The sequence below is a fragment of the Ascaphus truei genome, unplaced genomic scaffold (genome assembly GCF_040206685.1).
Source record: "Ascaphus truei isolate aAscTru1 unplaced genomic scaffold, aAscTru1.hap1 HAP1_SCAFFOLD_241, whole genome shotgun sequence".
NCBI classification, from domain to species: domain Eukaryota; kingdom Metazoa; phylum Chordata; class Amphibia; order Anura; family Ascaphidae; genus Ascaphus; species Ascaphus truei.
The window spans coordinates 366,291-391,642 of NW_027455334.1; the positions used below are offsets into that span (position 1 = coordinate 366,291).

General features: G+C 53.8%; 1 protein-coding gene across 1 annotated transcript in view; it reads left to right on the forward strand.

Moving 5' to 3' along the window:
* LOC142479731 (semaphorin-7A-like) overlaps window positions 1–21,846 on the forward strand; it is a 50,585-nt gene extending 28,739 nt beyond the window's left edge. The window contains exons 6-8 of the mRNA XM_075582605.1: window positions 13,202–13,324; window positions 15,326–15,468; window positions 21,841–21,846. Coding sequence (XP_075438720.1) covers window positions 13,202–13,324; window positions 15,326–15,468; window positions 21,841–21,846 — 272 coding nt within the window. The remainder of the gene's footprint in view (window positions 1–13,201; window positions 13,325–15,325; window positions 15,469–21,840) is intronic.
* Window positions 21,847–25,352: the final 3,506 nt, after the last annotated feature.

Sequence of the window (25,352 nt, forward strand, 5' to 3'; positions counted from 1 at the left end):
TTAGTGTCTTGTTGTCATGGCAACGAGGAGGGGGGGGGGGGGTGACGTGATGTACATTGTTTTATAAATAATGTTTTACAGTGTCCCGGTTTTTCATTTTGAAAATCTGGTCACCCTACCTATTACCCCATTTAACCTCTCCCCATGAACAGTGTGTTGGAGTCTGATCTCAGGTGATAAGTGCTGCGTGTGGTAGGGGTGAGGAGCTTGTTCAGGTAGCTGGGTAGCTTGCCCAGAAAGTATTTGAAGGCAAGACAGGAAAGGTGAACTTTGCGCCTAGACTCTAGTGATGACCAATCTAGTTCTTTGAGCATTTCGCAGTGATGTGTGTTGTAGTTGCATTGGAGAACAAAACAGCATATAGAATTGTAGAGGGTGTCAAGTTTGCTAAGGTGGGTTTGAGGAGCCGAGCCGTATACTATGTCTCCATAGTCTATAATTGGCATTAGCATCTGCTGTGCGATACGCTTTCTGAGCAGGAGACATAGGGAGGATTTGTTCCTGTAAGTCAGCGGTGCGCAAACTAGGGGGAGATATTTTGGGGGGGGGGGGGGGCGGTTGCAGAGGTCCGGCACTTTTCCCCCATGCGTTTAAATGAAATGCCGGGGGGTGGGGGCTGGGCGAGGCCTCTGCAACCTCTACTTACTGAGGTTCAGCCGACTTCAGGACGTGTGACCAGGCAACGCAGCATCATTGGGTCATGTGACATAACGGTTGCCATGGTAATGTGACGTCAAATGACATTGTGGGTCACGTGATGTCACAGGACCCCGCGCGAGGTGGGGGGCGCAACAACGGAGGAGAGCAGCCAGGGAGGGCGCAGCAAGAAAAGTTTGCGCATCCCTGCTATAAAGTACCTCTAGTTTGGCATAGGTTTTGGATGTCAGGGTATCAATGTGCATCCCAAATGTTAAATGGGAGTCAAACTATATGCCCAAGTATTTGAAACTGGTAACAGGGCCTAGGATATAATTCGACTTGGTTCTCATCTGGAGCGCAGTCACTGGAAGCTTTAGAAATTTAGTCTTGGTCCCAAATACCATTGTTACAGCCTTGTCAGTGTTTAAAAACAGTTTGTTTTGGAAAATCCAATTGCCAAATCTCAAAGTCAGACTGAAGTACGTGTTGAAGGTCAGAGAGGCTATGGCTGTGTGCATATAGGATTGTGTCATCTGCATACATGTGTATTGAGGCTTCCTTACAAGCTGTGGGAAGATCATTAATGAACACTGAGAAGAGTTGGGGCTGCAGAACAGAGCCTTGCGGGACACCACAGGTGATATCCAGGGGGTTGGAGTTAGAGACCGAGATGGACACATGATGGGATCTACCTGATAAGTAAAAGTGAAACCAGTTTAAAGCATGCTTCCCTATTCCAGAGCTCTGGAGTTTGTTAAGCAGGATAGCATGATCAACTGTATCAAAAGCCTTTGCAAAATCTAGGAATACTGCACCAGTGAGTTGTCCCCGTTCCATTCCACACTGGATTTCATTACAAACTTTTAGCAGGGTAGTTACGGTGGAGTGTTTGGGTCGAAAGCCAGATTGGAATTGGCTAGGGAAATTTGTCTTGTTATAGTAATCGCTTAATTGGGGTGGAGTGGACACATTTTTCCATGACTTTGGATAGAATTGGGAGAAGTGAGATTGGCCTGTAGTTTGAGACAGTGTTTTTGTCCCCACTTTTGAAGATTGGGACAACTCTAGCAGCTTTCCAGGTCTTAGGGATATGGCCTGCAGACAGGATAGAGTTGACTATGGAAGCAATTGGTTTGGCAATGGCTGGGGCACCAAGTCGTAGGAACCTAGATTGTAGTAAGTCAGGTCCACATTGGCTGCTTAGTTTTAGTTTGAGGAGCGCTTGTGTTAAAGGCTTTATGCGCCGCCCTTCCTTTGTGACGCTAAACCAAATAATGGAGACCACACAATGTTGGAAGGAAAGGTCACAGCTTTATTTTAACATCCGCTGTTAAAATCCTACCAGCCTGCCCGCCAGCCAAGCATGATCCATGCGAATTCGGGGGAGATCCTTGCCCAGCGGCCAGCGATTGGCCGCGCTCCCTCCCCCCGCCCGTAGCATGTGAATGGGGGGGGGGGGGGGGAGATCCTTGCCCTGCAGACAGCAATTGGCTGTGCACACTCACCCCCCCCCCAGAGCACCGCAAAATGGGAGGGGGAGATCCTTATCAGCCGATGTTGGGCTGCTTCCCTCCCCCTCCCGCCCCTAGGGTCAGCTTTGGCCCAGCCCTAAAGCTGTCGCCCAGCCTTTTCCCAGCGTTGATTGGGCATAGGCCGGCCCGGCCCTACAGCCGGCGCCTCCAGCCTGCCGCGCTGTTCTAGGGGCTCCAGCTGAGGGACGGACTCTAAAGTCCTCGCTCTTTCTCCGTCTCCTGAGCTTGGCTGGCGCTGCAGCTCCGCTGTGACGAGGAGACAAACTGCTCCTGTGTGATACAAAATCATGTTAATATAACATTCCAACAGCTCAATACAATAGCAACACATTGGGGATGGGTGGGTGGGAATTCCGTTAGCTCTGACTCTCTCCCCTGAGGACCCACTCTTTATACCCTCTCCTCCTGCATGGGAGGGGAGAAGCAGCTTTCCCCACTCCGAGGGGGAAGGGGGGGGGTAGCCGACCCCCAAGCTCACGCCGATCAGGACGTCGCAGCCCTTAAGGAGCCTACGACCCCATGTTGGGGCCTCTGCCTCTTCAAATCTCCTCTTCAGATACTGGGACAGGTTTGTGGTTTGGGTTGCGTTTCGCTAATAAGTTAGTGGCACACCCCACAAAGTAATCATTGAATGCATTTGCAATGTCGGTGGGGTTTGTCAGAGTAATATCCCCCTTAGTGATATTACTTGGTTGTTGATGGTTAGGAGGCTGGAATATGTTGTTGATAAACTTCCAGAGGTTAGCTGGGTTTGATGTATTCTGGTGGAGATTGTCAGAGTAATATTGTGCTTTTGCATGCCTTGTTTGCCTTGTGCACATATTCCGCAGGCATCTGTAGTGATTGAGATCAGTGGCAGTTACGTTGTAGCTTTTCCACAAGGCATCCCTGAAATGGTAGAGTGCTATAAGGTCAGTTGTTTCCCAAGGAAGGTGGGCCCCCCGTACCCTTATTCTGCATAGTGGAGCATGGGTACCACAGAGTTTTAAGAACTTAGCTTGGAAATAGTCGAGCACAGAATCGGGGTCGGGAATTAAGTCGATGCCGTACCAAGGGCAGCTGGTAAGATCAGCCAGAAACTGTTGTTGCTACCTATAATTCCTCCTATTACCCCATATAACCCCTTCTTTTAACTTCTATTACCCCATATAACCGCTCCCTATAACTCCTCATATTAGCTCATATAACCGCTCCTTATAACTCCTGCCCATGGCTGGAAAATCTGGTGGAATAGTTGTGGAGATAGAGGACAACTCCACTGAGAAAATCTACCTCCAGCTTCTCTGGACATTTGCGATAATTACTAGAACATAGATTTTCTGCCCGTTTTGACATCTTGGCGACTTTTTTTCCGGCCTGTTAGACATAATCACTCCTTATTTGTTGGTATATGCCAACATGGTGGCGTTGTGTGAGAATATATATGGATCGGACAATGGTTTATGGAATCTTGAAGGTGGTTATCTAGGGCAGCGGTGTGCAAACTGGGGGGCGAAAGATTATTTAGGGGGGCCGCAGGCGTCTTGCGGCGAAACCTGGTGTGTGCGGGCCGGCAGACGTTGTGCACAGGCGGACGAAAAAGCTGTGTGCGTGCGGACGGCCAAGAAGCTGTGCGCATGCGGGCGGGCAGCCAAAGATGTGCGGGCGGGTGGCCGAAGAAGATGTGTGCGGGCGCCGACGATGTGCGCGGGTGGCCGAAGCTGTGCGCGGGCGGCCGAAGCTGTGCGCGGGCGGCCGAAGAAGATGTGCGCCGGCGGCCGAACAAGCTGGGTGCAGGCGGGTGAACAGGATAGTGCAGGAGGCGGCCATGTGATGGTGTGTGTGCACACGCGGGTGTTGCGGAGGTACGGGGGAGGAGCACGCCCCAGCGCTGTCATGTCAAACGCCCCTCCTTCCGGTGTCTGCCCTGCTATAGCGCTGTGTTCCTGCTCTCCTCCGCTGGCAGCCTGCTTCGTGCGATCCTCTGCAACAACAAAAAATACATAATACTGTAGGTAGGAGTGTGGATGACATTGAGGACAGCAAGACAAAGAGCAGGGAGAATACAAAGGCAAATGGGAGAAGGAAAAAAGGGAGGGGGAGGGAAAAAAAGGGGGGGGAGAGAGGGAAGGGAGGTAGCAAAGAGGTGGATGAATGCCCCCCCAAAAGCATTGCCTTTGTGCACGGGCGCTCTCCCAAGCTTGCAGCTTGGGGAGATATACACAAATGACTTTGAAGCACGCTCGGCAGCAGTCAATGCACACAGAACACAGACACAAGCACAAACACACACATTACACACAGAAATAGCCCCGATCCACGCCCCCCGCTCGTGCTTGCAAAATGATGCAGGACACCCTGTGCTCATGCTTGGAGAGTTGGTGATGTCACCGCTCTCAGTGGCAGCGTGGACGCAGCCTAATTTTGCCAGCGCGAGCTGTTAAAATATGTAAGTATACAGACATATTTGTATTTACATTGTATACCGTTTAATAAAGGTTGATTTTTTCATGAGATTTTGATTACATCAGGCAGGGGGGGGGGGGGGGGCGAGAAATTTCATGGTTGAAAAGGGGGGCTCGGCATAAAAAGTTTGCTCACCCCTGTAGGGTATTAAAAGCTTTCAGAATGGGTCCCAATCTTTCAAGCTACAGTTAGTTGCTGTATTGTAATGTTGTAATGTTGATGAATACTGTAGATGACGATAACAGTTCCTCTCTTACAGTTTTAATGTGTATCCGGCACAGCTGACACTCCGTCTGTCATGTTGTCTAACTCTTCCTTAGGGGAAGTGATGACAAAGAGAACGTGTTCATATAGAGGAAGTGTTGTCAGATTGTTATTAATGGGCCAAAGTCACAGACTTTGTACGAGCGCGAGGTCTCTGGAGGCATCTTGTCCATTGCAGACTTGAAACTGTGTGTCAATCGATAATGGCACCCTCTTTAACCCATCAATAATTCCACCTTCCAGTGAGTGAGGCCCACCCATCCCCAGTCACTGAGACTTCCACCCCATCCCCCAGTCACTGAGACACCCAGCCCCCAGTCACTGAGACACCCAGCCCCCAGTCACTGAGACACCCAGCCCCCAGTCACTGAGACACCCATCCCCAGTCACTGAGACTTCCACCCCATCCCCCAGTCACTGAGACACCCAGCCCCCAGTCACTGAGACACCCAGCCCCCAGTCACTGAGACACCCAGCCCCCAGTCACTGAGACACCCAACCCCCAGTCACTGAGACACCCAGCCCCCAGTCACTGAGACACCCAGCCCCCAGTCACTGAGACACCCAGCCCCCAGTCACTGAGACACCCAGCCCCCAGTCACTGAGACACCCAGCCCCCAGTCACTGAGACTTCCACCCCAACCCCCAGTCACTTAGACTTCCAGCCCAACCCCCAGTCACTGAGACTTCCACCCCAACCCCCAGTCACTGAGACTCCCCCCCAACCCCCAGTCACTGACACTCCCCCCCAACCCCCAGTCACTGAGACTCCCCCCCAACCCCCAGTCACTGAGACTCCCTCCAACCCCCAGTCACTGAGACCCCAACCTCCAGTTACTGAGACTCCCACCCAACCCCCAGTCACTGAGACTCCCCCCAACCCCCAGTCACTGAGACTCCCCCCCAACCCCCAGTCACTGAGACTCCCTCCAACCCCCAGTCACTGAGACCCCAACCCCCAGTCACTGAGACTCCCACCCCAACCCCCAGTCACTGAGAGTCCCCCCCAACCCCCAGTCACTGAGACCCCAACCCCCAGTCACTGAGACTCTCCCCAACCCCCAGACACTGAGACTCCCCCCCTAACCCCCAGTCACTGAGACTCCCACCCCAACCCCCAGTCACTGAGACTCCCACCCCAACGTAACTGAGACTCTCCCCAACCACCAGTCACTGAGACTCCCACCCAAACCCCAGTCACTGAGACTCCCCCCAACCCCCAGTCACTGAGACTCCCCTCCAACCCCCAGTCACTGAGACTCCCCCCAACCCCCAGTCACTGAGACCCCAACCCCCAGTCACTGAGACTCCCACCCCAACCCCCAGTCACTGAGACTCCCACCCCAACCCCCAGTCACTGAGACTCCACCCCCAACCCCCAGTCACTGAGAGTCCCCCCCAACCCCGTCACTGAGACCCCAACCCTCAGTCACTGAGACTCTCCCCAACCCCCAGTCACTGAGACTCCCACCCCAACCCCAAGTCACTGAGACTCCCACCCCAACCCCCAGTCACTGAGACTCCCCCCCTAACCCCCAGTCACTGAGACTCCCCCCCTAACCCTCAGTCACTGAGACTCCCCCCCAACCCCCAGTCACTGAGACTGCCACCCGATCCCCCAATCACTGAGACTCCCCCCCCCAATCCCCAGTCACTGGGACTCCCACCCCAACCCCCAGTCACTGAGACTCCAACCCCAACCCCCAGTCACTGAGGCTCCCCCCCAACCCCCAGTCACTGAGACTCCCACCCCAACCCCCAGTCACTGAGACTCCCCCCCAACCCCCAGTCACTGAGACCCCAATCCCCAGTCACTGAGATTCCCCCCCCAACCCCCAGTCACTGAGACTCCCACCCCAACCCCCAGTCACTGAGACTCCCACCCCAACCCCCAGTCACTGAGACTCTCCCCCCAACCCCCAGTCACTGAGACTCCCACCCCAACCCCCAGTCACTGAGACTCCCCCCAACCCCCAGTCACTGAGACTCCCCCCCCCAACCCCCAGTCACTGAGACCCCAACCCCCAGTCACTGAGACCCCAACTCCCAGTCACTGAGACTCACCCCCAACCCCCAGTCACTGAGACTCACCCCTAACCCCCAGTCACTGAGACCCCAACCCCCAGTCACTGAGACCCCAACTCCCAGTCACTGAGACACCCAACCCCCAATCACTGAGACTCCCAACCCCCAGTCACTGAGACTCCCAACCCCCAGTCACTGAGACTCCCCCCCAACCCCCAGTCACTGAGACCCCAGTCACTGAGACTCCCCCCCAACCCCCAGTCACTGAGACTGCCCCCCAACCCCCAGTCACTGAGACTGCCCCCCAACTCCCAGTCACTGAGACTGCCCCCCAACCCCCAGTCACTGAGACCCCAACACCCAGTCACTGAGACTCCCCCCACAACCCCCAGTCACTGAGACTCCCCTCCTACCCCCAGTCACTGAGACCCCAACCCCCAGTCACTGAGACTCCCCCCCAACCCCCAGTCACTGAGACCCCAACCCCCTGTCACTGAGACTCCCCCCAACCCCCAGTCACTGAGACTCCCCCCCAACCCCCAGTCACTGAGACTCCCCCCTCAACCCCCAGTCACTGAGACCCCAACCCCCAGTCACTGAGACCCCAGTCACTGAGACTCCCCCCCAACCCCCAGTCACTGAGACTGCCCCCCAACCCCCAGTCACTGAGACTGCCCCCCAACTCCCAGTCACTGAGACTGCCCCCCAACCCCCAGTCACTGAGACCCCAACACCCAGTCACTGAGACTCCCCCCACAACCCCCAGTCACTGAGACTCCCCTCCTACCCCCAGTCACTGAGACCCCAACCCCCAGTCACTGAGACTCCCCCCCAACCCCCAGTCACTGAGACCCCAACCCCCTGTCACTGAGACTCCCCCCAACCCCCAGTCACTGAGACTCCCCCCCAACCCTCAGTCACTGAGACTCCAATCCCCAGTCACTGAGACCCAGTTACTGAGACTCCCCCCCAACCCCCAGTCACTGAGACTGCCCCCCAACCCCCAGTCACTGAGACTGCCTCCCAACCCCCAGTCACTGAGACTGCCCCCCCAACCCCCAGTCACTGAGACGCTAACCCCCAGTCACTGAGACTCCCCCCCAACCCCCAGTCACAGAGACTCCCCCCCAACCCCCACTCACTGAGACTCCCCCCCAACCCCCAGTCACTGAGACTCCCCCCAACCCCCAGTCACTGAGACCCCAACCCCCAGTCACTGAGACTCCCACCCCAACCCCCAGTCACTGAGACTGCCCCCCTACCCCCAGTCACTGAGACTCCCACCCCAACCCCCAGTCACTGAGACCCCAACCCCCAGTCACTGAGACTCCCCCCCAACCCCCAGTCACTGAGACTCCCCCCCAACCCCCAGTCACTGAGACCCCAACCCCCAGTCACTGAGACTCCCCCCCGAACCCCCAGTCACTGAGACTCCCCCCCAACCCCCAGTCACTGAGACTGCCCCCCAACCCCCAGTCACTGAGACTCCCCCCCAACCCCCAGTCACTGAGACTGCCCCCCAACCCCCAGTCACTGAGACTCCCCCCCAACCCCCAGTCACTGAGACTCCCCCCCAACCCCCAGTCACTGAGACCCCAACCCCCAGTCACTGAGACCCCAACCCCCAGTCACTGAGACAGGGCACCAGGAGCTGTTGATAGAGGGTTTGCTTATACTTGTTCACTGATTGACATCTGATATCTGCATATGTTCTGTGTCTTTTACAATACTCTTGTATCTACATTCATTGTTTGATATTTGATATCTGCGATTGCCCTCTTGTGATTTGCTCTCTTTATACTTTAGATTTATATCATTAGCTGAGTGTGGGATTATTTGACAGTGGGGAGGGAAGGCTTAGGGAAGTACCTCTGGGACCCTTTGGGACCAGGGGGAATGGGCCAGATGAAGAGGTCACCCCTCGAAACGTCGCCCCCCTAGTTTGCTTTCCTTTTTCCATTTTTGTGATTTTTTCCTTTTCTTTCATGTTTTTTCCCCTTCTCCTTCTTTCCCATCTACCCCCTTTTATTTTTTGATTTTCTCTATGGTGATATTTATTCTTGCATTGGCGTATTGGCTATTGTTGCTATATTTTCAGTTTATTATTAGTGTCATTAAATTATTCATATTCCCTACACTGGTATTCGCTTATATCTGTAGCTGTGAGACAGAGAGTGCTGGTACTATTTTTTGGCTTGTTAGTACTTCTGAAGGGAATTCGGGTCCCTTCCTGTTCCGTGCACCCTGCAACCTCGCTAAGTCATTGTGTCAGAGTGCTGTCTATCACCCCCCACCCCCTTTCTACCCCAGTCACTGACACTTCCCCCCAACCCCCAGTCACTGAGATTCCCACAACAACCCCCAGTCACTGAGACTGCCCCCCCAACCCCCAGTCACTGAGACTGCCCCCCACCCCCAGTCACTGAGACTCCTCCCAACCCCCAGTCACTGACACTTCCCCCCAACCCCCAGTCACTGAGACTCCCACAACAACCCCCAGTCACTGAGACTGCCCCCCCTACCCCCAGTCACTGAGACTCCCCCCAACCCCCAGTCACTTAGAGTCCCACCCCAACCCCCAGTCACTGAGACTCCCCCCCCAACCCCCAGTCACTGAGACTCCCACCCCAACCCCCAGTCACTGAGACTCCCCCCCCAACCCCCAGTCACTGAGACTCCCCCCCAACCCCCAGTCACTGAAACTCCCCCCCCCCAACTCCCAGTCACTGAGACTCCCACCCCAGCCCCCAGTCACTGAGACTCCCCCCCAACCCCCAGTCACTGAGACCCCAACCCCCAGTCACTGAGACTCCCCCCCCTATCCCTCAGTCACGGAGACTCCACCCCAACACCTAGTCACTGTGACTCCCCCCCTATCCCTCAGTCACGGAGACTCCCCCCCAAACCCCAGTCACTGAGACTCCCCCCCTATCCCCCAGTCACTGAGACTCTCCCCCTATCCCCCAGTCACTGAGACTCTCCCCCTATCCCTCAGTCACGGAGACTCCCAACCCCCAGTCACTTAGACTCTCACCCCAACCCCCAGTCACTGAGACTCTCCCCCTATCCCCCAGTCACTGAGACTCTCCCCAACCCCCAGTCACTGAGACTCTCCCCCTATCCCCCAGTCACTGAGACTTCCACCCCAACCCCGTCACTGAGACTGCCCCCCAACCCCAGTCACTGAGACTCCCCCCCAACCCCCAGTCACTGAGACTCCCCCCCAAGCCCCAGTCAATGAGACTGCCCCCCAACCCCCAGTCACTGAGACTGCCCCCCAACCCCCAGTCACTGAGACTCTCACCCCAACCCCCAGTCACTGAGACTGCCCCCAACCCCCAGTCACTGAGACTCCCCCCCAACCCCCAGTCACTGAGACTCTCACCCCAACCCTCAGTCACTGAGACTGCCCCCCAACCCCCAGTCACTGAGACTCCCCCCCAACCCCCAGTCACTGAGACTCCCACCCCAACCCCAGTCACTGAGACTCCCCCCCAACCACCAGTCACTGAGACTCCCCCCCCAACCCCCAGTCACTGAGACTCCCCCCTATCACCCAGTCACTGAGACTCCTCCCAACCCCCAGTCACTGAGACTCCCCCCCAGTCACTGAGACTCCCCCCCCAACCCCGTCACTGAGACTGCCTCCCAACCCCCAGTCACTGAGACTGCCCCCCAACCCCCAGTCACTGAGACTGCCCCCCCAACCCTCAGTCACTGAGACTCCCCCCCAACCCTCAGTCACTGAGACTCCCCCCCAACCCCCAGTCACTGAGACAGCCCCCCAACCCGCAGTCACTAAGACTCCCCCCCAACCCCCAGTCACTTAGACTCCCGCCAACCCCCAATGACTGGGTAATGTGTGACTGGGGCGCGCGGTAACGTGTGACTGGGGCGCGGTAACGTGTGACTGGGGCGCGGTAATGTGTGACTGGGGCGCGCGGTAACGTGTGACTGGGGCGCGCGGGTAACGTGTGACTGGGGCGCGGTAACGTGTGACTGGGGCGCGGTAATGTGTGACTGGGGCGCGCGGTAACGTGTGACTGGGGCGCGCGGTAACGTGTGACTGGGGCGCGGTAACGTGTGACTGGGACACTCGGTAACGTGTGACTGGGGCGCGGTAACGTGTGACTGGGGCGCGCGGTAACGTGTGACTGGGGCGCGGTAACGTGTGACTGGGGCGCGGTAACGTGTGACTGGGGCGCGGTAACGTGTGACTGGGGCGCGGTAACGTGTGACTGGGGCGCGCGGTAACGTGTGACTGGGGCGCGCGGTAACGTGTTACTGGGGCGCGCGGTAACGTGTGACTGGGGCGCGGTAACGTGTGACTGGGGCGCGGTAACGTGTGACTGGGGCGCGGTAACGTGTGACTGGGGCGCGCGGTAACGTGTGACTGGGGAGCGCGGTAACGTGTGACTGGGGCGCGGTAACGTGTTACTGGGGCGCGCGGTAACGTGTGACTGGGGCGCGGTAACGTGTGACTGGGGCGCGGTAATGTGTGACTGGGGCGCGCGGTAACGTGTGACTGGGGCGCGCGGTAACGTGTGACTGGGGCGCGCGGTAACGTGTGACTGGGGCGCGCGGTAACGTGTGACTGGGGCGCGCGGTAACGTGTGACTGGGGCGCGCGGTAACGTGTGACTGGGGGGCGCGGTAACGTGTGACTGGGGCGCGCGGTAACGTGTGACTGGGGCGCGGTAACGTGTGACTGGGGCGCGGTAACGTGTGACTGGGGCGTGGTAACGTGTGACTGGGACGCGCGGTAACGTGTGACTGGGGCGCGGTAACGTGTGACTGGGGCGCGGTAACGTGTGACTGGGGCGCGGTAACGTGTGACTGGGGCGCGGTAACGTGTGACTGGGGCGCGGTAACGTGTGACTGGGGCGTGGTAACGTGTGACTGGGACGCGCGGTAACGTGTGACTGGGGCGCGGTAACGTGTGACTGGGGCGCGGTAACGTGTGACTGGGGCGCGGTAACGTGTGACTGGGGCGCGGTAACGTGTGACTGGGGCGCGGTAACGTGTGACTGGGGCGCGCGGTAACGTGTGACTGGGGCGCGCGGTAACGTGTGACTGGGACGCGCGGTAACGTGTGACTGGGGCGCGCGGTAACGTGTGACTGGGGCGCGCGGTAACGTGTGACTGGGGCGCGGTAACGTGTGACTGGGGCGCGTGGTAACGTGTGACTGGGGCGCGGTAACGTGCGACTGGGGCGCGGTAACGTGTGACTGGGGCGCGGTAACGTGTGACTGGGGCGCGGTAACGTGTGACTGGGGCGCGCGGTAACGTGTGACTGGGGCGCGCGGTAACGTGTGACTGGGGCGCGGTAACGTGTGACTGGGACGCGCGGTAACGTGTGACTGGGACGCGCGGTAACGTGTGACTGGGGCGCGCGGTAACGTGTGACTGGGGCGCGCGGTAACGTGTGACTGGGGCGCGCGGTAACGTGTGACTGGGGCGCGGTAACGTGTGACTGGGGCGCGGTAACGTGTGACTGGGGCGCGGTAACGTGTGACTGGGGCGCGCGGTAATGTGTGACTGGGGCGCGGTAACGTGTGACTGGGGCGCGCGGTAACGTGTGACTGGGACGCGCGGTAACGTGTGACTGGGGCGCGCGGTAACGTGTGACTGGGGCGCGCGGTAACGTGTGACTGGGGCGCGCGGTAACGTGTGACTGGGGCGCGCGGTAACGTGTGACTGGGGCGCGCGGTAACGTGGGACTGGGGCGCGCGGTAACATGTGACTGGGGCGCGCGGTAACGTGTGACTGGGGCGCGCGGTAACGTGTGACTGGGACGCGCGGTAACGTGTGACTGGGGCGCGCGGTAACGTGTGACTGGGGCGCGCGGTAACATGTGACTGGGGCGCGCGGTAACGTGTGACTGGCGCGCGGTAACGTGTGACTGGGGCGCGCGGTAACGTGTGACTGGGGCGCGCGGTAACGTGTGACTGGGGCGCGCAGTAACGTGTGACTGGGGCGCGGTAACGTGTGACTGGGGCGCGCGGTAACGTGTGACTGGGGCGCGGTAACGTGTGACTGGGGCGCGCGGTAAACCTGCCATTTATAAGAGTGCAAACGTTTAATTAAACCCCTCTCTCTCCTCTCTCCCCTTTATCCTCTCTCCCCTCACACTCTCCCCCTTTATCCTTCTCTCCCCTCACTCTCCTCCTCTCTCCCCCATTATCCTTCTCTCCCCTCATTCTCTCCTCCTCTCTCCCCGTTTATCCTTCTCTCTCCTCCTCCCTCCCCCTTTATCCTTCTCTCCCCTCACTCTAATTCTCTCTCTCTGTCTCTCAGGGAATCAAATATATTCGACGGTGATCAAGCGATCAAACAACGGGAACGCGAACATGCCGAAATTCAAAAAAGTCTACGGCAGTGACCCCTTCTTATACACAGGGGAAAGACTCATGTCAAAGAGTGAGTGAGAGGGGGGAGAGCGAGAGAGAGGAGGGGGGGGAAGAGAGAGGGGAGAGATAGGAGGGGAACGCGAGGGATGGGGGCCCGCGAGAGATAGGAGGGGCGAGCGAGAGATAGGAAGGGCGAGCGAGAGATAGGAAGGGCGAGCGAGAGAAAAGAGGGGCGAGCGAGAGATAGGAGGGGCGAGCGAGAGATAGGAGGGGCGAGCGAGAGATAGGAGGGGCGAGCGAGAGATAGGAGGGGCGAGCGAGAGATAGGAGGGGCGAGCGAGAGATAGGAAGGGCGAGCGAGAGATAGGAGGGGCGAGCGAGAGAAAAGAGGGGCGAGAGATAGGAAGGGCGAGCGAGAGATAGGAGGGGCGAGAGATAGGAGGTTCGAGCGAGAGATTGGAGGGGCGAGCGAGAGATAGGAGGGGCGAGCGAGGCGAGCGAGAGATAGGAGGGGCGAGCGAGAGATAGGAGGGGCGAGCGAGAGATAGGAGGGGCGAGCGAGAGATAGGAGGGGCGAGCGAGAGATCGGAGGGGCGAGCGAGAGATAAGCGAGAGATAGGAGGGGCGAGCGAGAGAAAAGAGGGGCGAGAGATAGGAAGGGCGAGCGAGAGATAGGAGGGGCGAGCGAGAGATAGGATGTTCGAGCGAGAGATAGGAGGGGCGAGCGAGAGATAGGAGGGGCGAGCGAGGCGAGCGAGAGATAGGAGGGGCGAGCGAGAGATAGGAGGGGCGAGCGAGAGATAGGAGGGGCGAGCGAGAGATAGGAGGGGCGAGCGAGAGATAGGAGGGGCGAGCGAGAGATAAGCGAGAGATAGGAGGGGCGAGCGAGAGATAGAAGGGGCGAGCGAGAGATAAGCGAGAGATAGGAGGGGCGAGAAAGTGGGGAGAGCAAGAGAAAGTGGGCGGGAGCGAGAGAGATAGGAGGGGCGAGAGATAGGAGGGGCGAGAGATAGGAGGTTCGAGCGAGAGATTGGAGGGGCGAGCGAGAGATTGGAGGGGCGAGCGAGAGATAGGAGGGGCGAGCGAGGCGAGCGAGAGATAGGAGGGGCGAGCGAGAGATAGGAGGGGCGAGCGAGAGATCAGAGGGGCGAGCGAGAGATAAGCGAGAGATAGGAGGGGCGAGCGAGAGAAAAGAGGGGCGAGAGATAGGAAGGGCGAGCGAGAGATAGGAGGGGCGAGCGAGAGATAGGATGTTCGAGCGAGAGATAGGAGGGGCGAGCGAGAGATAGGAGGGGCGAGCGAGGCGAGCGAGAGATAGGAGGGGCGAGCGAGAGATAGGAGGGGCGAGCGAGAGATAGGAGGGGCGAGCGAGAGATAGGAGGGGCGAGCGAGAGATAGGAGGGGCGAGCGAGAGATAGGAGGGGCAAGCGAGAGATAAGCGAGAGATAGGAGGGGCGAGCGAGAGATAGAAGGGGCGAGCGAGAGATAAGCGAGAGATAGGAGGGGCGAGAAAGTGGGGAGAGCAAGAGAAAGTGGGCGGGAGCGAGAGAGATAGGAGGGAAGCGAGAGAGTGGGGGGAGAGAAAGAGTGGAGGGAGAGAGCGAGATTTAGGCGGGGAGAGCGAGACAGTGGGAGAGAGAGGAGGGGAGAGCGAGATATAGGAGAGGAGAGAGAGTGGGGGGACAAAGAGAGGTGGGGAGAGCGGGAGGGATGGGATAGAGAGCAAGGGAGGAATGGAGAACGATAGTGGGAAAGAGTGAGGGTGAGAGGAAGGGAGGGGGGAATTGGAAGAGAGAGATGGGAGAAAGGAGGGGGAGACAGATAGAGAGATAAGGGAGCAAAAGAGGGGTAAGAGAGAAATTAAAGAGGGGTAGAGGGGAAAAGAAGGATGGGGAAAGGGAAAGATGAGGGGAGGAGAGAGAAAAAGAAAGGGGAGGGAGAGATGTATACAGATGAATGGGGGGGATTAATGAAAGCGTCTTACCATGCAATAACCCCCTGCCCTTTCCCCTCTCCCCCTTCCCTCTCCCCCACCCCCATTATTCATCCCCTCCCCCCCACCCCCTATTAGACCCGCACTTTGTGAAGTCCCTGGTGGTGGAGAAAGAGGACCGAGACCAGGAGAAGATTCTGCTCTTCTTCAGAGAAGATAACGTGGACCCCGAAGCTGCCAGAACCGAGCCCAGAGTGTCCATGGTGGCCCAACTGTGTAAGGTGAGGCGAGGAGGGGGGCGAATGGAGGAGAGTGGGGGAAGGAAGGGGAAGGGAAGGGGGTGAGTGGGGAAAGGATGGAGGGGGATGTGGGGGAAGGGAAGGGGGTGATTTGGGTGAGGAGGGAGGGGGAAGTGGAGAAGGGGGAAGTGGGGAGAAGAGGGAGGGGGAAGTGGGGAGAGGAGAGGGAGAGAAAGGGGGTGAGGGGGGAGGGAAGGGGGTGAGTGGGGAGATAAGGGTGAGCAGGGAGAGGAGGGGGGAAGGGGGTGAGTGGGGAGAGAAGGGGGAGGGAAGGGGTGAGTGGGAAGAGGAGGGAGGATGGAAGGGGTGAGTGGCAAGAGGAGGAGGGGAGGGAAGAGGAGGGGTTGGGAAGTGGAGAGAGGAGGGAAGGGGGTGAGTGGAAGAGGAGGGGTTTGGAAGTGGGGAGAGAAGGGGGGAGTGGGGAGAGGAGAAGAGTAGGGTTAGGAGTGGGGAAAGGAGGGTGAGGAGGGGGGAGGAAAGTGGTTGAGTGGGGAGTATTCTGGATCCAGGGTCATGTCTGGGGTATGAATGAACCCAGCTAGCTTCAACTCAGCCCTCTTTCCAAAGCACAACAAGTACTGTATATTTTCTTCACTTTATTTAGGAAAGCAGCAATAAAAACAGGCACTTGTGGATGAGATGTTTGTGTTGGAAAAGTGTATCTCTGTGGGTGCTTTGTAGTAAGGGCAGGTGAAAAGGATATGGCCTTGCCAGTAGAGAGGTAACAGAACGTACTCACTGAGCCAATGTTGAAGGTAAAAGGAAGTGTGAGGGAATTCTGGGTAGCAGGAATAGTCTTGGGACAGACTATCTGGAAACAAACAAGAGGGGAGGGCAGAATAGCCCATTCTGAGAAGAATCTCAGAGGTTGCTGTAGCAACTCACTGGCTACCTGCTCACAGGCAGAAAGGGCAACATATTGATACATCACACAGGCACGGTGTGTGTATGTGGAACAAATGCCTGCAGCTGAACTTAAGGAGCTGACAAGCAGAAGGGGGGTCAGGCAGAAATGGGGTTCTTGTTCCATGATACTCCCCGCCTGGTATCTGGAGATACCACTATATACCTGGAATATGTGGAACATATGTGCAATGCATAACAAAGATAACATCACATTCTTAAACAATGCAAGAGTCCATGTCCACATAGCGATGTGACAACGGCCGGTATCACTGGTTTCAAAGTCCCTTGGCCAAGGTTCTTTGGCAAAGGATGCAGGGTGGATGCACAGCTCCAGGTTAGCTGGTTGCACCACAATGTCTTTGTGTAAAAGTCTCTGGCACTGTTTTCTTTTAGCTTTGTGAGAGAACAGTTTTTTGTATCTGTAGTTTTACCTACAGAGTGCATCCCCTTGTAGGTATGCCAGTCGTGGTAGCCTGTCACTCTATCACCTGGCGTATGGCAGAAAGAGATGTCCTTTGGCTCCTTGCGGAAGCGGAACAACACTCCTGGAAAACTGGTTGTCGAATCTAGTCCAGTAAAGAGGGCGTCATTCAGGGAGACTCCCTGGGGCTGAGCGCTGGGGCTGAACACTACCCGGATTTGATCGGGTTCCTGAGGGTGGCAGACCCCAGATGACTGGAGGTACCAGCATTCTTCACCTTTCTTCATTAGAGGTGCTGGCTTTGCGTGGCCGGTAAGGAATATCTTCTGGATGAAAGCCACAAAGTTGTTTTTGGTCTCCGGTTCCCTTTGTAGGTCGCAGCAGTGCGAAGTGAACCTAGAGATGGCATGTTCTCCATTGTTTGGGAGGCGCCTTCTTGGTGAACGGAATGGTAGCGGGTTCGCCCAACTGCCCGGTCCGTCTTTGACAAGCTCCTTGACCGTTAACCTCAGGAATCCTTTATCTTCCATCGATGGTTTTTGCTTGTCGTCGTCCCTTGTGGTCTGGAACGCTGTGCACCCTAAGTCATTGGTGCATTCCTCTTGCACGAGAACGTCTCCACGTATTTTGGTGATACGCCTTTGTGTCTCTTTGTTGACTGCCCTCAGGAGGTTGTTTTCTCCCTGGACATGACGAAGAACAGTCTCTTTTGTCCTTGTAAATCCTTTTGTGAAATGTCTCTGCAACTGTCTCCTCTTATGTGTGTGAAAGAACAGTCTTTTTGCCCCTGTGGTTACACCTGCAGGGTGCAATCTTTTGCGGCTATTCCAGCCGTGGCAGCTGGCTGCTTTGTCGTTTTATATTCTGTGGAGAGGAATGGCTGTACGTCTCAGCTGTGTCATTGCTCTCAAGAGGACTGTCTGATTGTTTCTTGTCTTTTGGACGATCCCTTTGTCGGTCACCTTTGGGAGGTTACTTTCTTCCTTCGGTGGAGTCGACTCGTCATCCTTGGTTGTCTGAACCACTAAGCATCCTAGGCCATTGTCACATCCCCCTGATGTGAGGATGTTTTTGTTGATCTCACGGGTATGACCTTGTCTCTTCTCTTCACTTGGCCTTCCTGTCGCTTGGAGATGGCCAAGACATGGTTCAGAGAGGGATGTGTGTCCACATTCTGTTATCACCATTCTGCGGGCGTCAACATAGTCTTGTCCATGCCCTTTGTCAGTGCACACGTTGCCCACTATCACCCATCCTAGGTCAAGTCTTTGGGCGTATGGTGCGTTGTGGGGTCTGTTACGCTGTTTACGGACTTTATGTACCCTCAAGATGTCCCTACCGAGCAGCAGTAGGATCTTGGCGCCTTATTCTACCGGCGGGATGTAGTTGGCTATTCCTCTGAGGTGCGGGTGATGGCGTGCCACGTCTGGTGTAGGAATCTCGTCCCTGTTTGCGGCCATGTGGTTGCACTCGAGTGTGGGGAGAGCTATCTTCACTGTTATCCACTGAACGTATGACGTAACCGCTTGCTCTTCTCCCTGTCGTCTCAGTTGACCCTGCACAGGTTCTGAGGGTGTAGGGTGAGGCATTGTCTTGTGAGTTGAATAAGTTGAAGAACTCCGTCTTCGCCAATGATCTGTTACTTTGATCATCGAGGATTGCATACATCCGAATAGCCATCTCAGGTTGTCCCTGGGGGTGCACTGCGACAAGGCATATTTTGGAGCAGGACATTTTGTCACATCCTTTTCCGCAAACCTCGGTGCACTGAGACGTGACAGATGTTGGCTCTCCTTCTCCTTCCTCCCCGCCATGCTCCGCTATGGAGGATGTGTTGTTGAGTTGGTGGAGTGTCAGCGCCTCTGGATGTAGCGATGTCACGTGCTTGTCACTTTTGCACACTACACATTTGATGTCTTCTTTACAGTCTCTGGCTAGGTGAGTCGTGGAATTGCAGCACCTGAAGCAAACTCCGAATTCTCTGAGTAACTTCTTGCGTTCCTCTTGGGACTTCATCCTGAACCCAAAGCACTTGTTAAGCGGGTGTGGCTTCTTGTGTATGGGACATTCCCTGTTTGGGTCCCTTGGTTCCTCGTCTCCGGTGACCGACTGATCGGGAGTAGTTTGGGTCGTGGGGGACACGTCCGTCCTGTGGACCGAGATGGGTGTTTGAGTGTTACCGTATCTCGCCACTGGTCTCTCATTCCTCAGGCTGCTTGCACTGTGTGTGGTTTGCGCACCCAAGATGAAACTGGGATCGTTCCTTGTCCTTGCCGCTTCGCGGATGAAGCTCAAGAAGAATGAGAATGAGGGAAGCCGACTTGCTTCTCCCTTTTGTATTTGGAGCCTTGTGAAATCCACCTTTCTTGGAGGTTTGAAGGGTAGCTTCTCCAAGATGGGTCTCACTCCGCGAGCTGAGTCTAGGATGTTGAGACCTGTTAAGGAATGGTCTTTCCTTGCAAACTCCAGATCTTGCAGCAGGTCCCCGAGCTCTCGTAACTTCGAGTAATCTTTAGTTGTGATCTTGGGAAAGCTGTCGACTCTTTTGAAGAGCGAATCTTCGACTTCTTCGGGGCTACCGTCGCACTCTTCTAGCCTTTCCCATACTAGGTCAAGACCTACTTGGGGGTGGTTCGCATTTGCTGCCCCGAGTCTCTTTGCTTGTTCCATGAATTCTTTTCCTAGCCATTTGGCTAGCAGCCTGAGTTCTTCCGTAGCTGAGACGCCCAGGCTCTTGATTGCGTCCTTGAACGCGAACTTCCACATACGGTAGTTCTCGGGACAGTTGTCAAAGTTGGTAAGTCCTGTTTGCACCATGTCACGCCGGATCATGTACTTGGCCATGTCTGTCAGGCCTGAGGCATCGGCGTGTTGGCCACATTCTGAGGAAGTTGCTGGGAGGGTCCGTGCGGTCGCCTCTTCCTTGGCGTGGACGCTTGATGACTGTTGGTCAGTGTGAGGGGCTGTGTTCTCCCGTGTGGGTGTACCTGGATTGCGAGCCTGTTGTAGTGCATCTGTGTGCGCGCTGGCGTATGGATCACTGTAGCGGCTGTGGCGGTCCCAGGTAGCGTGTACCCTTAAAGGAACAGCGTCTTCTCCACGTGGACCTAGCAAGTCTTCGGTGTCTGTGAAGTCGCTCCCGTCGTGTTGAGATGGTGCGCTGGTGTTTACACTGAAGAGGCTTCTTGCGTAGTCTTCGGTGCGTTGGATTGGATCCTCTGAGGCTATCCGTCTGTACGGTTGCTCCCCGCCGTCCTGTCTCGCAGCTGCTTCTAAGACTTCGGCTTGGGCTATGGCGGCGGCGTCCTCTTCTTTGCTAAGAGCTTCCAGATCCGCGTCCAATTCGGCCTTTCTACGTGCGGTGGCGTTGGCAGCGGCAATGGCAGCGACGGCGGCATTGGCAGCGGCGGCATTGGCAGCGTTCTGCTCCTCCTCTTCTATGCGCGCTATTTCTGCCCTTACGGCTGCCTCTCTCCGACCATATTCGGCCCTGGCACCTGCGGCCTCTGCGGTGGCTCGCGCCTTGGTAGCCGTTGCGCCTGCGCTGGACACGTTAGATTGCGCTGATCTTGCTGACCTTGACGACTATTTTACAGAGTAGATCCCAAGAGGATCAGAAAAGGCTCCCTCATATAATAAGCACTCAATGTTAGTACACTGTGGTGAGACTTACAATAGTCTATCGGTGTCAATACCTTAAGATAGGACAAAGTGTGGCCCTTCTCGACCGGATTAGATTAGGAAAAATAATAAAATTTTATTAATTACTTAATTGATCAGGATTAAAAACACATATGAAACATTCAAACATTAAAAATACCCCATATTGAAGTGGTTGGGTGAACTAGCAGTATATTGCTATAGTATATTCACCACAGACGTCTGAATAGCGATTTTGACTGTTAGTGGACAAGCAGGTAAGTGTGCTCTCTCAAACCTAAATGGCGGAAAGAGTATTATCGGAGATGTAGTCTCTATAGCTAGCTAAGTATGTAGGTTACCTCTATCCAAGGGTATAAGGAATCATATATACTGTGTATGACCCTGCAGGGACAGAATAGGTGAGGGATAGTATTTCTATTATCCCTGAAGTGTCTGAGTGATTTCGCCGTAGGTTGTACTTGTTCGGGACACTAAATATACAATGTGTTGATAGCTCTGGGGTCTGGTCATCCCGTGAGTGATGCAAGTTAGTGCAAGAGGGTTCCGTTTCCAAAGAGCCCAATATAACCATATGGTAGATTCTAGTATCTCTTGTAGAGTATAGATGGTAAGCTGAAAGCCCCCACTGCGGGCAATACCACGTGAGACACACTTGCAAAAATCTGCTGCTTTAATGCAAGCCTATGTTCAATTCGATGTTGTCCCTACTGCGATATGGTAGATTCTGGTGTCTCTAGTGAAAAGTAAATGGTAAGCTGGAAAACCCCCACTGTGGGCAAGACCACTCAAAAACACATGTGCAGGGTTAGCTAGCCTAGTGCAAGCCTGTATTCAAAACACTGCTGTCCCTGCTTAATGATGTTACCAAAACATATGATATCACAGTCAGATTATTGGTAGCTAAAGGATATAATCATCCCGTGGTTGGCACAAATAATTCCGTTTTAGGAAGACTAATACACCGATATTGCAGGTTCAAATATCTCTAGTGTGTGTGGTTATAGGCTGGAAGCCCCCACTGCGGGAAAACCACTTGGCGCACACATGTAATTCGCTGTATATCCTGTATCGATACAAGCCTGTCTTCCAAAATGCTGCTGTCTCTACTCGCTGACGCTGCCACTTCTGATGACGTCACTCGTGACGTCACCACGTCCCGACGATCGTTTCGCGTAGACTGACACGCTTCTTCAAGGGGAGGAGTTGTGTTCCCTTGCTATGCCGGTGAGTTTTTATAGGGAAAGATATCCCGCCCCTCTGGGTCATGGGGGCGTGGTTTCTGCCCGAGATCCAATCGGGTTTGGAGAAGGATACTTCGCCGTTATGCGAAGTGTCTTATATTCTGCAGTGTTAACCTCTTGTAGGGCTAAAAGGCACTGGTGTTGTTGTTAGCTGTGGAACATATCAGGATAATGACTAGCTGATGTATATCCCAAAATGAAAATACAATCTATTCATGTGTAATTGGGTTAAACAAGGAGATGTGGTTGACTGATGCAATGCTACTATGTTAAAAAAGCTCATAATAAACGTATGCATAAATGGTCTGGTGTCTAATTTATATAAAAGGTGATGATACAATAAGTGAAAATAAATTAACATTCAATGGTGTAGGATAGGTGAGCTTTCTTGGAATGGTCATGAGGATCTGCCTGTATTGATCGCTGTGAATAATTATATATGGCTGTGTTGGTATAATGATATAGAAATGGATGATGAAACTAATATAGGGTAGTGTAGGAATGGTCTATCCTAAAGACCTGCCCATAAGGTCAATACAGGTCCAAATTACTTAAGGTATATTTAACTAAAGACATTCTGATATTGCATACTCTATGATTGTGAGTATTCATGTGACTCGAAAATATATGACTTAATTATATATGGCTGTGTTGATATCTATCTTAAGGTATTGACACCGATAGACTATTGTAAGTCTCACCACAGTGTACTAACATTGAGTGCTTATTATATGAGGGAGCCTTTTCTGATCCTCTTGGGATCTACTCTGTAAAATATATTCTTTTCCCTCGAAGCACCTGTTGAATATCGCATCTTAGCAAAATATCATATGCGGATGAGCGGTTTATATACCTTTTCTTTTTTTTTCCAAAATTTTTTATTAGGCAGTTAAACAATTACATGCTAGGTACGGTATAAACAATATGTCAGCCTAATGTACATTTTTTCTTTTTCTTGAGAGAAAAGAGAAAAGAAAAGGCTCAACGCTTCCCTGATCTCATGAAGTCCATCAGGGAGGCGCGAGTATGGAAACAGAGAGGGAGTAGAGAAGGGGGGGCAGGGTGTGGGGGGGGGGGGGAGGGTGGAGAGGGTACAAAGGGTATAGCGGGGGGTGGTCATGATCCCCAGAACCTTGGTGATTTTGGTTTGGGCTTTAATGTGGATTGGGTTTCTAGTTTGTTAGGGGGCGTTTCGTCTTATATGCGCCAAATAGGTGTACCATGGGTCCCAAATTGCTGTAAATGAGGTAGAAGACCTCTTAAGGAAAGCAGACAATCTCTCCATGTCCATTACTTCTTGCACCCTTCTTATTATTGTTTGTTTCGAGGGGGGAGACACTTTCTTCCAGGCGGCTGCCACCGCACACCTAGCCGCCGTGAGGATGAAGGAGACTAATTTTCCTGTTGGTCGGTCCAGATAGTCTAGGGGCCTGGCCAACAGGTAGGTCAGCGGTTCAACAGGTATTTTGAGGTCTGTGACCTCCTCTATTAATTTTTGTGTTGTTTCCCAGTATTTCTGAATTTCCGGACATGTCCACCAAATGTGGGCCATGTCCCCCTTTTGACCGCAGCCTCTCCAACATAGATCGGATGCCAGAGGGTAAATTTGATTTATTCTGACTGGAGTGAGATACCAGCGGAACAGTATTTTGTAGATGTTTTCTTTGATTGTGGTACATATGGAAGTTCCTGAGGCATTTTCCCAAATACTTTCCCAGTCCTCTCGGTCTATAACTATATCCAATTCTGCTGCCCAATGCAGCATGTAGTCATGCGTGGGGACTTCTGTAGTCTCTCCTAGCTCTGTGCAAATTTGTGTTATTAGACCTTTCTGGTGATCTGTTTCGCTGCAAAGTCGCTCGAAACCTGTGAGAGGGGGAAATTCCAATGTTGGGGATAATGTTTGGAGAAAGTGCCGAATTTGTAGGTACTTGAACACGTTCAGTCCTAGTATGTCATACTTGGTTTGTAGATTTTGGTAGCTCAGGAACTTCCCGAGGCTCAGGAGGTCGGCAATCGTTTTAATGTTTTTGGTTTGAAATTGGTCAAATTGTCTGGGCTCACAGCCAGGTGGAAATTTCGGATTTCTGTGGATTGGTATGAGTTGGGATTGTGGCGATGTGAGCTTGTACTTGAGTTTACTTTTCGTCCAGGTCTCCCAAGTGTGTCTCATTGGGCCTAATTTGAATTTGTTATTTTGCATGTCCTCCCTGCTCAGGGACCATAGGCAAGCCGGCAGTGAAGGCGTTCCGGCATATTGCGTTTCTATATCCAGCCAGCAATATTGATTTGGGCTTGCGTTCCAGACTACCACCTGTCTCAATTGTGCGGCCAGATAGTATTTTGTAATGTCTGGAACTCCCAGTCCTCCTCTCCCCCTTGAAGCCAAGAGAACTGACCTGGGGACTCTAGGTTTTTTACCTTGCCAAATAAAATGGAAGATTGATTTTTGAATATTTTTCAATTCTGAGCCAGGGATGTGGACCGGGAGAGTCTGGAAGTAATATAATAATCTAGGGAGTATATTCATTTTGACCGAGATCATTCTCCCGATCCATGATATTTGATATCCTCCCCATTTTTCCAAATCTTGTTTGATTTTATGGAACAAGGTCGGATAGTTATGTTTATATAGTGATTGGTAGGTCCTCGATATCTTAACTCCCAAGTATTTGATACAAGAGGAACTCCAACGGTAATTAAAGTTTAGTTTGAGGAGTTTCACCTCTGGCTCTGGCAGACTTAAGTTCAGGGCTTCTGATTTGTCATTATTTATCTTATATCCTGAGATTTTTCCAAAGTCTCGGAGTTCTTTTTGAAGGTTGGGTAATGAGGTTTGGGGTTTGGAGAGGGTTAAGATGACATCATCTGCGAATAGAGAAATTTTATGCTGCCTATTTCCAATATCTATTCCCTGGATGTCTTTATTGAGTCGTATTGCTGAAGCCAGTGGTTCTATCGTTAGCGCAAAGAGGAGAGGAGATAGGGGGCACCCCTGTCGAGTCCCATTAGTTATCTCGAATCTTTGGTTAGTCCCCCCTGGTAGTTTTACCGTTGCTGATGGATTTTGGTATAGTCTACGGACCCCCTCTAGGTATGTGTCTTTAAAGCCAAATTTACACATAGTCTGGTCCAGAAATTGCCAGTATATTCTATCGAACGCCTTCTCTGCGTCTAAGCTTAACAGTAGTGCTTTGGTGCCTGTGAGGTGGACATGATCGATAATGTCGATTATTTTTCGGGTGTTGTCAGAGGCTTGTCTCCCCGTAACAAATCCTACCTGATCAATGTTAATTAACCTCGGTAATATTGGGTTTAATCTGTTTGCTAAAATTTTGCTATACAGCTTGAGATCACTGTTGAGGAGGGAGATTGGACGGTAGCTTCCACATTGCATCGGGTCTCTGCCTTCCTTATGTATTATTGCCAAATTGGCTAGAGACATTGTTGGAGGGATTTGGTTCCCTTCCATGAAATGGTTGAATGTTTTTAGCAGATGCGTGGATAGGGTTGGCAAGAATCTTTTATAGTAGACATTTGTGAAACCGTCAGGGCCAGGAGACTTAGTGAGCTTTAGTGATTTGACCGCCTCTTCCAGTTCCTCTTTTGAAATCTCAGCATTAAGGACTGTGTTT